General features: G+C 45.0%; 1 protein-coding gene across 2 annotated transcripts in view; it reads right to left on the bottom strand.

Annotated features, from left to right (window-relative positions):
- Positions 1 to 593: 593 nt before the first annotated feature.
- fam13a (family with sequence similarity 13 member A) overlaps positions 594 to 12,914 on the bottom strand; it is a 216,266-nt gene continuing 203,945 nt past the window's right edge. Inside the window, exons 20-24 of one of the 2 annotated variants that reach the window (XM_072583880.1) lie at positions 12,544 to 12,639; positions 12,290 to 12,373; positions 6,861 to 7,060; positions 3,586 to 3,687; positions 594 to 2,184 (exon numbers count right to left, since the gene is read on the bottom strand). In XM_072583880.1, coding sequence (XP_072439981.1) covers positions 2,061 to 2,184; positions 3,586 to 3,687; positions 6,861 to 7,060; positions 12,290 to 12,373; positions 12,544 to 12,639 — 606 coding nt within the window. In that variant the 3' untranslated portion in view covers positions 594 to 2,060. The remainder of the gene's footprint in view (positions 2,185 to 3,585; positions 3,688 to 6,860; positions 7,061 to 12,289; positions 12,374 to 12,543; positions 12,640 to 12,914) is intronic. The other variant, XM_072583879.1, reaches the window with a different exon arrangement.

Raw genomic sequence — 12,914 nt, 5'->3', positions numbered from 1 at the left:
CAAGAATAGTTTTAGCACAAAAAGGACTGAGCTTCACACAATGGTAATTTGGGCATGGGGCTGCTTTAGGAGGGGAAACTTAAGCAGGACATACCTGAACTCTATCCTTTTGTGCATTAGGCTACACTTTTGAGAAAAAAAATCTGGTCTCCAAGCGCTTGACATACTTTTCCCAGAGTGCCCTGTTGGACTTTGTTAGGTTCCTGAAGTCTCCGAGAGCCATATTCTCTCAACAGCTTTTCAGCAGCCCCGGGGCTAATGAAGAGACATTTACTAAAAAGTGTTACAAAGCCAGACCGATGTCACAGATGACCAGGAAGGATAAGTAGTACCATGTTTTTCCAGGTATGAAACCATCTCCAGTCGGTGTAAAAACAGGACCAGTGAAGATATGAAATGCAAATTCCTGTACTCTGTTCAAAACCACAAGCCTTTGAACATCGTTTTCAGACAATGTGAAAGTTTCTTTACTCGTGATCCAACAAAGTGACTACAGAAAATCTCAGCCTGTGGTTGGAAAGCAGTTTGTAAAGCCTTGGTCACATGCTGATTTGAGAAAACGTACAAAAAAGGTGCCACTGAACAAAGTCATATTGTATGAGAAGGAAGTGAGGTCCTTTTACTTGGTAAAAACACTTACATTCCGCAGCAAGTCCTTTTGATGCGCTACATAAAAAGTGTTTCAAAACTCTTGACTTCTGTGGAATTTCGCCTTTTCTCCAGTAAAACATTACCACTGTGGGACAGGGTTTGAGAAAGAAAAACACAATAGAATTCTAAATCTTATCAGGAAAAGCATGCCTTGTAAGCATTAACACACCTGTCAAAACAAAAAAAGGTACTTTCCAGAAAAAGGTCCTGCCACAACGATCCATTAAATTGATTAAAGGTGAGCTTTTCTCAAAGTGACTCGCAATTCCCAAACTGGAGTTGTCCCATCCAGGAGAAGAGATTTTAACATCACTGCCACTCGAAAAATTACAAGCAGCAATGATATGCTTTGGCCGAAACCACACCAGCTACCTGTTTCATACGCTGTTCAATTCATCTCAAACTCCCATAAAAACAAGACTAATCTGTGCAACAAGTTGGGGCTCTAAAGCATATATATATATATATATTGTATATTAAAAACAAAAGTACTGACTCTACTGCACAATTTCTCTTCCCCAGCCTGTCATCCTACTTTGCATTTCTGCAAAGATCAATATCTAAAAAGCACGAAACTCCAGTGCTTCTTTCTAAAAACTGGATGCGCGCAGAAATCTTTTGTTCAACTTGCTAGTCATTAAATTGATTCTCGTTTTTGACATCAGTATGAAAACATCCTTCCATCAAAAAAAAAGTATAATTTCCCCCTTTAATTGAGGTTTGGAATATGTCACCAACAATTTTGTTCCATTAAAGTGTGTAGAGGGCCTTTTAGGTCCTCCAATCATGCTGAAGAGGGTGTGGAAAATCCCATGACTAGATTTCAAAAGAAGAAAGGAGAAGCTAGAAAGAATACCCAGTTTTCAAGGAACCAGCCTGTTGATTTTCTGATTGTTCTGTCCTAATGTCTCATAAAGCCCAGTTCTGGTACGGACTAGCTGGCTGACTGTACAGGCTTGAACCTGAAGCACAGGCTGTTCTGATGAGTTGAAGGACAGTTCAATCTGGGATCATCCGAGACAAGTCTCCATGAATGGTTCGCTTGCAACATACAAAATCTATTGTGGTTTCCTTCAAGACCTCTTGTTCAAGGAATATCTGGGATATACGGATAAGGATGGCACCAAGTCGGAAGGATAAACCTGTTTGATCAAAACCCGTCCTACAAAAAAAACAAAAAAGCACAGGAGACGTCAGGGTAGCAATTCCTCTTGGTTGATGTCTTGCAGCACTGTTGGTGCCAGACATGATCCTCGGAGAGGCGGCAAGGCCAGTATATATTCAGGCTGTGTTTTGTCATTCACTGCCATCCACGATAAAAGGCCAAAAGCACCCTGTCATCATGGCTGTGCGGCCATCCGCTAAATTAAAGAGGCAATGAAAATCGACACTGCTGAGGCTTTCAGGATTCATACAACCTTCGAAGGATCTTGCTTGCTTATGAGCACTTCCAAGAGCCTCAGCTTTGCCTTGATGTGTTTGTATTCACTGTATTCCTCAGACATGGGCACGCGATCTTCCTTCTGAACAGTCCTAAGCAAAATAAAGAAAACCGTGTGAATCACAACAGGAATGCAATATTTTCAAAACATGTTTACCCCCCCCCCCTTCAAATTGCTGCTGTACATTGTTTACTCATTAAAAGGTAGCAAGAAAGGGCCTTGCATTAATGAAGTACTTTCCCATCCTCATGACTAGAATATTAATCCAGAGACCACTCCACCACCACACCCCATACTGTTCTGAGGATCCGGGTTCAAATCCTGCCATAGCAGATGGTGGAATTTGAATTCAATAAATTAAAATAAAATCCAGAATTAAGATTAGATTCCCTACAGTATGGAAACAGGCCCTTTGGCCCTACAAGTCCACACTGACCTTCCAAAGAGTAACCCACCCAGACCCATTCCCCTGCCTAATGCACTTATCACTATGGCCAATTCACCTGACCTGCACATCTTTGGATTGTGGGAGGAAACCCATGCAGACAATGTGCAAACACCACACAGACAATCACCAGAGGCAGGAATTGAACTAGAGTCCCTGGCACTGTGAGGCAGCTTTGCTAACCACTGAGCCACCGTGCCACCCCACTAAGAGTCTGATGAGGAGTATGAAACTGCTAACTATTGGAGATTCATTAATTATCTAATTTACTGTTGACTGTTAGGGGAGTAAATCACCATCCTTACCTGGAATGGTCTACATGAGTCCAGACTCTCAGCAATATGGCTGACTCTGAACTGCCTTTCTGGGCAAGAAATGCCGGTCTAGCCAGTGACACCCATGTCCCATGAAGGGACTGAAAGAGAAATGATGTCCCAAGTGGCTCAAGAGGGGCATGGTTAGGGTGACTAGCCAGAAGTCTTTTCCCCAGGGTAGGGGAGTCTAAAGCTGGAGGATATAGGTTTAAGGGGAGAGGGGTAAGATTTAAAAGGGTTCTAAGGGGCACCATTTTCACAAAGACGGTGGTGCATGTATGGAAAGAGCTGCCAGAGGAGGTGGTACAATGACAACATTTAAAAGGCATCTGGATGGGTATAGGGAATAGGAAGGGTTTAGAGGGATATGGGCCAAATGCTGGCAAATGAGACTAGGTCAGATTGGACTGTTTGGTCGGCGTGCTACGCATCTCTATGACTATCAATTTATTGTGTTCGTGATCAACACTCCCACTAGGGGGCAGTGCCTGCGGCTGCTGAACCTGGAGTAAGAAATGCCCAGGGTTCACATGCCTATCAAGCACTGACCATCACCCTGGCAACTACTATTGTAAAGGTTCAAATGAGGGACGACACTTCTACCCTCAACAGAGAATTCTGCATGTTTGATCCATGAAAAAGGGAAAGAAGGGCTCCTTGGAGATACATTTAACACTTGATTAATGGCCATTAAATATCACCATTAACAAGTTCCGATTAAAAAAAAACCAACCTTCCATTTTCCTGAAAAAATGTGTCTTCAAAATCCCTCAGGCTTTTGCGAAGCCTCTTCTTGTCAGCTCGGGCTTCTTGCAGTTGTTCCAGAAGTTCTGGCCTAGAAATGTCAGAACAAAATGTACGTCTTAAATTATTACATCGCATTGAAAAGTTAAAAGCACGGAGAACACATACAGCCCTCTGGAAGTGACTTCAGACATTGGTCTTTTTAAGAAAGCCTTCCAATACAATGTTGTCTTAAGGATACTTGCAGAATCAGAGAATGTAATATATTTGGCTCCTCATGTTTGTACTGGTATCCAAGGAGCATCTCAACTAGGGACCTTCATTAGATTAGATTACTTACAGTGTGGAAACAGGCCCTTCGGCCCAACAAGTCCACACCGCCTCGCTGAAGCGCAACCCACCCATACCCCTACATCTACCCCTTACCTAACACTACGGGCAATTTAGCATGGCCAATTCACCTGACCTGCATATCTTTGGAGTGTGGGAGGAAACCGGAGCACCCGGAGGAAACCCACGCAGACACGGGGAGAATGTGCAAACTCCACACAGTCAGTCGCCTGAATTGGGAATTGAACCCGGGTCTCTGGTGCTGTGAGGCAGCAGTGCTAACCACTGTGCCACCGTGCCGCCCAATGACATTGTAGTGAAGACCAAGTTGATTAGATTAGATTACTTACAGTATGGAAACAGGCCCTTCAGCCCAACAAGTCCACACCGACCCGCCGAAGCGCAACCCACCCATACCCCTACATCTACCCCTTACCTAACACTACGGGCAATTTAGCATGGCCAATTCACCTGACCTGCACATCTTTGGACTGTGGGAGGAAACTGGAGCACCCGGAGGAAACCCACGCAGACATGGGGAGAACGTGCAAACTGCACACAGTCAGTCGCCTGAGGCGGGAATTGAACCCAGGTCTCTGGCTGTGTGGCAGCAGTGCTAACCACTGTGCCACCGTGCCGCCCACTTTCTCATGTTCCCACTTTCTCCCTCGTGCACTAGACATTATTCCTTTTTGGATAATAATCCAATGTTGCCTTAAACAGTTCACTTAAACCTGCCTCCACCACTCTCTCGGGTGATATATTCCAGATCCTAACCACTAGATGCACGATGAAGTTTGTACTCACGTCTCCATTCTTTCCGTCTTTTGACGGAGAGCTCCCTTGTTGCTGAGCCTTCCACCAAAGGGAAAGGTTTGGCCGTACCTACTCTGTCCGGAACCTTCATGATTTCTGAACACCTGAATCAAACTTCCTGTCAACCACTTCCAAGTGAAACAGCTCTAATGTCTCCAACTGATAATGAAGTTCTACATCCCTGGAATCATTCTCCTGAATTTTTTTCTAATCTCACCCTTTTTCTCTCTAACGTCTTCACATCTTTCCTAAAATGTAGCATCCAGGACTGTTCACAGGCACCAGACAAGGCTGCAGGAGTATGTTTTACACAGCTTTAACATAACCTCCTTGCTCCTGTACTCTGTGCTCATATTGATAGAGGCTAGGATTCCATTTGTTTCACTAACACTCCCTTCATCCTTCCAGCCACTTCAACAATTGTTCCCTTAAATATTTCCTATCAAAAATCACTTTTCCATACAATATTAGGACCACTCTCCAGTGAGCAGGTGGCATGGGCAATAACAGACCTAGTGAGACAAGACTTGTGATTGAGAACTCAAAAAGGTCTCTACCACCATCAAGCTGTTCATTCTGCACCACGAGAGGCTTGTATTAAAGCAGAGGCAACCGCTCAAGCGAGTGTTACTGGTGCAAGTTCCACCTGGAAAGCAGCTGCACATAAATGGAATGTCATGGGTCTGCTACATTTCCACCAATAATTGTAATGGATGTAACATTGTGGACACCATCAATACAAGTTCTTGCTAAATGCAGCGTAATATTGGGCACCTTGACCCAGGGCTAGCCTGAGGCCTCATGTCTTAAAACACACTGATCTAAAAAGGAGGGAATTATAGAATCATTGAATCCCTATAGTGCAGAAAGAGCCCATTCATCCCATTGAATTTGCATTGACTCTCTGAAGAGCATCCCACCCAGACCCAGCCCACCACTGTATCCCACTACCCCACAATTTTCATGGTTAATCCACCTAGCCTGCACATCCCTGGGCATTACGGTCAATTTAGCATGTCCAATCCACCTAACCTATACATCTTCGGACTGTGGGAGGAAACCCACACAGACACAGAGAATGTGCAAACTCCTGGAATCGAACCTGGGTCCCTGGTGTTGTGAGGCAGCAGTGCTAACCTCTCTCTGGAGTCTGCAAGAAATGCTGCATCAATCGCAGAAATCTTCTGATACCTCCAGCTAGCTTTGAAGTATGGAGTCAGCTCATAAGCATGGAGAGAGGAGAAGAAGGCATGAAAAGAGAGAGAGAGAGAGAGAGAGAGAGAGAGAGAGATGCCAAGGGACATACAGAAAAGCAAAGAGAGAGGGATAGAAAAAACAGAGAGAGGGGGAGATTACAAGCAAGACAGAGCGAGAGACTTTCTAATTCCACACAAAGAATTCACAAGAACAGCCCATTTAGCCTGTATTTATGTCATCATGTAATTTCATCCCACCATCAAAATATGCTTCTTTTCCCTTCAGATTATTGTCTGGCTTCCTGTAGAAAATGCACTGATAACATTCGCTATAACCACTGCCGGTGGGAGTAAACTACACATTCCCATCTGAGGAGCCACAGAATGGTTAAAAGGAATGACATCAATCGGTTTAACGGGAAACCAGGTGGGAAAGGAAAAGCTGGTTTGATTGGATGGGAACGAAACAAGATGATATAAATACTGGCATTGACCATTGGGCTGAATAGGCTCTCAACTGTGCTGTAACCTCAAACCTCACCGCCATTTTCAAATCTCCTATCTGGCACGGTGATTTCTCAAAAGAACAAGCCCCAACAGTCTTTCCTGCTGGTTATAACCTTTCAACTGTGGTATCATTCTAGTAAACATTTTCTTTTTAGCATTGACCTTCTCCAATGCTTCCACACACCGTCGCTGTGATTAGAGATTGGACTGATGTCCCAGGAGCAACTTTCCTTCAAAAGCTGCGCAGCTCCGAGGCTCCGCACACGCCGATGGGCGGCAATAACCTTTGGCGCCAGTGCAGCCAGGATGGAAGCTCAGGGAGGTGGGGCAGCCCAGGCTGCAGGAGGAGGAGCAGCAGCAGCGAGGGGTCAGAAAAAGACAAAGACACTTGCACACACACACTCTCTGGACTCACATAGAGGCAGAGTGCAAGTTGGAGAGCCTCAGATCAAGGCTGCATCGAGTTGGCGCCCTGTCCTCAGTGGGTGACACAAACCCATCGGTGTCATCGTCCAGTTGGTCCAGAAAGCTCCGGATGGTGAAGGCTGACTTGCCGGTGACGGCAAAGTCAGTTTTGGTGTTGAAGTCATCTTCGGAGCCATCTTCCTCCTCTACCTGAGGAAGGAAACAAAAAGCAAACTAAGAAACTAACCCACGCACCCTTTACATCGTACCAGCATCTGCCCCATCTCTGTGGAGACTTCAGCGTCTCCCTGCCTTTGACTGTGACCTTTGGCTTACGGATACTTATACAGCCAATCTGGAGGTGAAGACTCAGGAATTTTTTTCCACTGCATTACTTTGGAAGTGTTTTTTTCACAAATGGGAGATTTAACAGCTTCCTGTACAAAGCGTGTTCTCGAAAAGGGAATCTGCAAAAATGAAAAGTTAACCAAGGAAGGCAACATTTTTAGTAGGATGATCAGCAGACTTCTCAAAATCAGTCTAATATATTTGCGAGAACCAAATCGGAGATATAAACACCAGTGCAAAAATGATAACCCTGCTGCAGCCCAAGACCAATGCACGTCAGTACCACACTTGCTGACAGCAGACAGGCTTGCACACCTAGCACTTAAATGAGCCTCTGCACACCAGCAACTCTGCACACTACTGGAAAAGAATGGTCTACATTTCTGGTCACCCTGCTATATATCTGTCTATCACTTCCTCAGGTAGTTTATTCCACATATGAACCATCCTCTGTGTGAAAACATGACCCCTCAGGTCCTTTTAAATTTTTCTCCTCCACCCTTAAAAATATGCCCCCTAGTTTTGAACTCACCCACCTAAGGGAAAAACATCTGCCATTCACCTTGTGTGTGTCCCTCAATGATTGCATAAATCTCTACAAGCTCACCCCTCAACCTCCTACATTCCAGTAAAAGAAGTTTCAGCCCATCTTTATATCACAAACCTTCCACTGGCAACAGCCTGGGAAATCTTTTCTGCACCCTCTCCAAGTTAACAATATCCTTCCTATAGCAGGCTGACCAGAATTGTAAATAGTTCTCCAGAAGGGGCCTCACAACATGACATCCCAACTCCTATACTCAAAGGGCTAAGCAATAAAGGCAAGTGTGCTAAATGCCTTCTTAATTACCCTGTGTGAACGTGAAGCAAATTTCAAAGAATTATGTACCTGAACCTGGAGGTGTCCCTGTTCTAAATATTACCCAGGGGCCTACCATTAATTGTACATGTCCAGCCTTCATTCATTTTACCAAAATCCAATACCTTACATTTATTCAAATTAACCTCCATCTGCCACTCCTCAGCCCATGAACGCAACTGATCAAGGTCTCTCTGTAAACTTAATAATCTTCACTTATTCAGACTTTTGGGCCTGGTCCAGCATTTAATTGGATACTGGGTAATCTGCACTCAACTCCACTAGTCTACCTTTGTGTAAAATGCCTTTCCCAACAAAAATACGACAACTGTCCCAGCAACCACATCTGTCAAAGAGATGCCTTGTTCTAGATCACTGCTGTGTGTGTGTGTGCACTCGTGTGTATGTCTGTATATAAAGAAGTTGCATGATTCCAAGTGCCTTTCTCATTCTGATTAGAAGGTTACAGAATCCAGACCACTTTCCATTGGTTTGAATTGGTTTCCCCGATTAAACTATTGAGAGAAGAATTTCAGCCATTTGTCCTTTTTTTTGCAGGTGCCTGATGCCAGTCAGTCAATAAATAAAACCACTTAAAGCACACACCGGCCAATTTTGCCAATGAGGTAGCTCATCAATCCATGTAAACTAATTCTTCACAGCTTTCGCTTTTACAGTGTGTACCTATAAATTGTCCAAATTCATTTTGTCATCACTGAAGTTCCAAGAAGAAACTGGTCTCCTCAAGATAACGTTTGCTCTGGTGACACAGGCTTGCTCAATTGCTGGCAACGTTCATAGCAGAATGACTCAAATTTCATCGTGGTTTGGAAATTCTGATCCCTCCTTGACCTTTGACCCCACTAAAGATAGCACAAAAGACTTCAAGTGTCAGGAAGGCCCAAGAGAATTCCATCATGTAATTTTATACACAATGGTAGAAGGTGATAAATTTAAGAGCTAACAACTGACACACTGTCTCACAGTACGATATTGATTTCCTCATTATCGACCTCCTCCCCATCACAGAATGGCAGCAGTGTGTACAAGGTGAGCAACTCCCCAGAACTCCTTCAAAAGTTCTGCTCAAATTCACAACATCTACCACCTCCAGGGAACAATGGCAGCAGTCACATAGAAACACCTCGGAGCTCCCCTCTGAGTCACACACCATCCTGACATGGAAATAACATTGCTGCTCCTTCAGTGTCACTGGGGCTAAACCCTCCAACAGCACATCTGTCTTTCCACAGCACGTGGACTGCTGCACTTCAAGAATGCAGCTCACCACTACCTTCTCAAAGGCAACTAGGGACAAGTAACACATGTTGACACAGATGGTGAATGAATTTTAAGAAATGCTGAGTAGTTTACTTATAGGATCAAAGAACCTGTTGAAGGTGGCCATTCAGCCCACTGGGTCTGCGCCAGCACATTGAAAGAGCTATTCAGCTTTGTTCATTTACCTGTCCTTTTCCCACAGCCCTGCAGATTTTTAATGTTCAAATATTTGTCTAATTCTCCCTTTAATGGAGTTTGCTTCCTTGCTCTTTATAGGTAGTACATTCTGAATCACAGCAAGTCACTGCACAAGAAGATTTCTTCCCATTTTAGCTCCTTTTTAAAAAAAAATCCAGGTTTTAAACAAATTCAAGTTTCACCATTTGCCATGGTGGGATTTGAACCCACATCCCCAGCACTTTAACCTGGGCTGTTGGATTATCACTCAGCAGCATCACCATTATCCCTCCCTTAACCTCACAGGCTCTTGACCTCTCTTTTGGAATGGTAACCACTTTCCGATTGTTGTAAAGCACCCCCATCTATTTCACGAACGCCCTTTCGGGAGGGAAATCTGCCACCCTTACCCGGTCTGGCCTACCATGTGACTCAAGACCCACAGCAATGTGGTTGACTCTCAACTGACCTCTGGGCAATTAGGTCAGCATTTACTCCCCATCCCTAATCAGCAACACTCACATTCCATGAATCATTATTAAAGAAGTGGCTGTGTTGTAAAGTCCCATCTTAGGGAGGACCAGCTTCAACAACACAGCACCCACTCACCAAAGCCATTAGAGAGTACCTTAGTTTTGATCTGATGATACACTTTCTGAAGAGAACCATGTCCTTCAATGTCAGCAGAACCCATGCCAACATCTAATAAAGTGGTTGGGGAAAGGCAGTGTTTTGATTCATAGAATCCCTATCGTGGAAAGAGCCCATTCAGCCCATAGAGTCTGCACCAACCCTCTGAAGAGCATCCCACCTAGACCCAGCTCCATAATCCCATATCTTCCACAGCACTACCGCCTAGCTTGCATATCCCTGGACACTATGAACAATTTAGCACAGACAATCCACCTAACCTACACATCTTTGGACTGTGGGAGGTGGTGGGGAAATGGAATGTGCAAACAGCACACAGACAGTCACACGAGGCTGGCATTGAACCGACTGCGAGGCAGCCTTGCTAACCACCCATTCATGGGCGATTTCTACTTAGAAAAGAGCAGGTGAAACAAGCACTGGACAGAGAACGTAGAACATTGTGTTTAGCTTTCTCCTGCATTCCACAGGATGGGGGTCAAATGGACAATGTCCAGCACTGATTCAAATGTCACCTCCGTAATACTAATATCACATGACCACACACTCATAAGTGGGAGCTTTCGGTAAACCCTGTGCTACACAATGTCATCAATAATCCAAAAAACACACACGTAACAGGCTGGTCACAGTCGGAATACTGCTAGATAATCTTGCCACTCACTTGGTTGCTAATTGGGGATTACACGCAGATAATCCTGACTCGAGGTTAAATCCGGCTGCAAATGTTAACATTCCCATGCTCAAGAAAGCTTCAAACCACAGGCACAAACAAACACAAGGCTTTGGTGAAGGAAACAAAAATCCAGACACTGCTTCACCACAATGCATGCTCTGTCCCCGTAACATCCTGAACCACGAATGGAGTGCGGAAAAGTCTGGAATTTGGACAGATCTAACTGGTGCCCAGGTTAATGCCACATGGAAAACCGCAGATTTGCTCAGACAGTTGGCTGAGGTTTGTTTGCTCGGCGGTTTGTGGAGAGGTGGAGTTGTGGGAGAGGGATTTCAGAAGCTGCACCTTATGAGTGACATCCAATTTCCTGCTGGTGCCTGGCATTGAGACAGGCACAGGCTAGTCTGAGTGGTAACCGAACAACACAGAATGCCGCTGCCCCAACATTAATTGGAACTGCATCACCTTCCAGACAGAAAGTGGGGAAATCACAGCAGGGGGTAACCAGAGATGGACAAATCTTGCAACTTTATTTCTCTTTGGGGAATTGTGATTATTCACCTGATTTTTTTTCCAAGGATAAGGTCAACAGATATTTGGACACAGAGGGATATGAGGATAAGGTCCTAAATGCATTTGATGTGGAAATTAAACTGCAACATGACTTCAAGGGCAAGTAGGCTTAAAAAAAAAAGTCTCAAAGGCCTATTGTTGCTGCTCCAATTTCTTAAATATTCCAACCTTTAGGCAAAGGTACCAATCAAATCAATTTTTTTTAAAAAAAGATTTTAATTTTATTTTACTTGAGGGACAGCACCTTCATATTCTATCCAAGGGTCAAGTCAATGAGCATCAGTTTCCCTCAAAGATAGATGTTTATAACTCCACAAGCAGGAGAACATAGATAAAGTAATGAAGAATGCCAGATCATTTAATTACCTCAAAAGTGCAATGTTATTCCAAACCTGTCGCAGCATTTTAGTTAATCGAACAAAACAAACACTAAATAATTTCAAGGCATTTTTTTGGGGGGTGGGGGAGGTGGGGGGAGTGGGGTTGTGGGCAGGGGAGATGGATGGAACCAACAAACCTCCCCACCCCCACCCACATCCCTTCCGTCTCCTCCACCCAAACCCCCAGTGAATAGGGCGGGTCAAATCACCAACTTGTCACTCTTCCCTGCACTTTGATTAGGGGTCATTTGGAAGCCATTGCGTATCAGATCAGGTTAGAGAGAGAGAGGGAGAGAGGGAGAGAGAGAGATGCTGCAGCGCCGCTAATGATTCCGGAATTATTTAGAAACGGGCTGGCCCATCGTTGAATCATTCCGCGTGGTAACAAAAAAAAAATCAAGAAAAACCAACATGGATTGGATCGTCTGCACAAATCAGCGATTAGTCAGCAGTGCGGTGTGGGAGGTGCGGGGAGAGGGGGGGCAAGATTTCACCTTTAGGTCCTCGATGAAGGAAGCTGTTTCACCCTCTATTATCGGCTGCAGCAAAGGGCTTCGCCGCTTGCTCGATGGGGAGCCCTGTGGTGGGTGTTAACAGGCAGGTTATACTTGTTCAGGCTAACAGCAGACTCAGCGCCCATGCCCAACTATAACACCATCCCTCAGCCTCCCCACCTCCCACCCTCCGCCTCGCTCCTTGTCCAGTAACACGACAACACATGCGCCGCTTGGGTCTGCACGCTACTTACGATGACGGGGATGGTGGTCGCCCTCGCAAGGATCTGCTTCAAGAGACGGTAACGATCGTACAGCGGTTTCATTACCTGCCTCTCGGCCTTCGCCACCTGTGAAGAAACAAAGGGCACCAGGTTTCAGAGTCTGAAGGGCACTGTTAGGACATCACTGTTTCCCACTGCCAGGGACCTGGGTTCGATTCCAGCCTCGGTCGACTGGCTGTGTGGAAATTGCACGTTCTCCCCATCTCTGCCGAGGTTTCCTCCCACAGTGTGAAGATGTGCAGGTCAGGATGGATTGGCTAAATCACCCATAGATTAGATTAGATTCCCTACAGTGTGGAAACAGGCCCTTTGGCCCAACAAGTCCACACCGACCCGCCAAA

The sequence above is a fragment of the Chiloscyllium punctatum genome, chromosome 14 (genome assembly GCF_047496795.1).
Source record: "Chiloscyllium punctatum isolate Juve2018m chromosome 14, sChiPun1.3, whole genome shotgun sequence".
Classification (NCBI taxonomy): Eukaryota; Metazoa; Chordata; class Chondrichthyes; order Orectolobiformes; family Hemiscylliidae; genus Chiloscyllium; species Chiloscyllium punctatum.
This window is presented reverse-complemented; position numbering and strand designations above follow the sequence as displayed.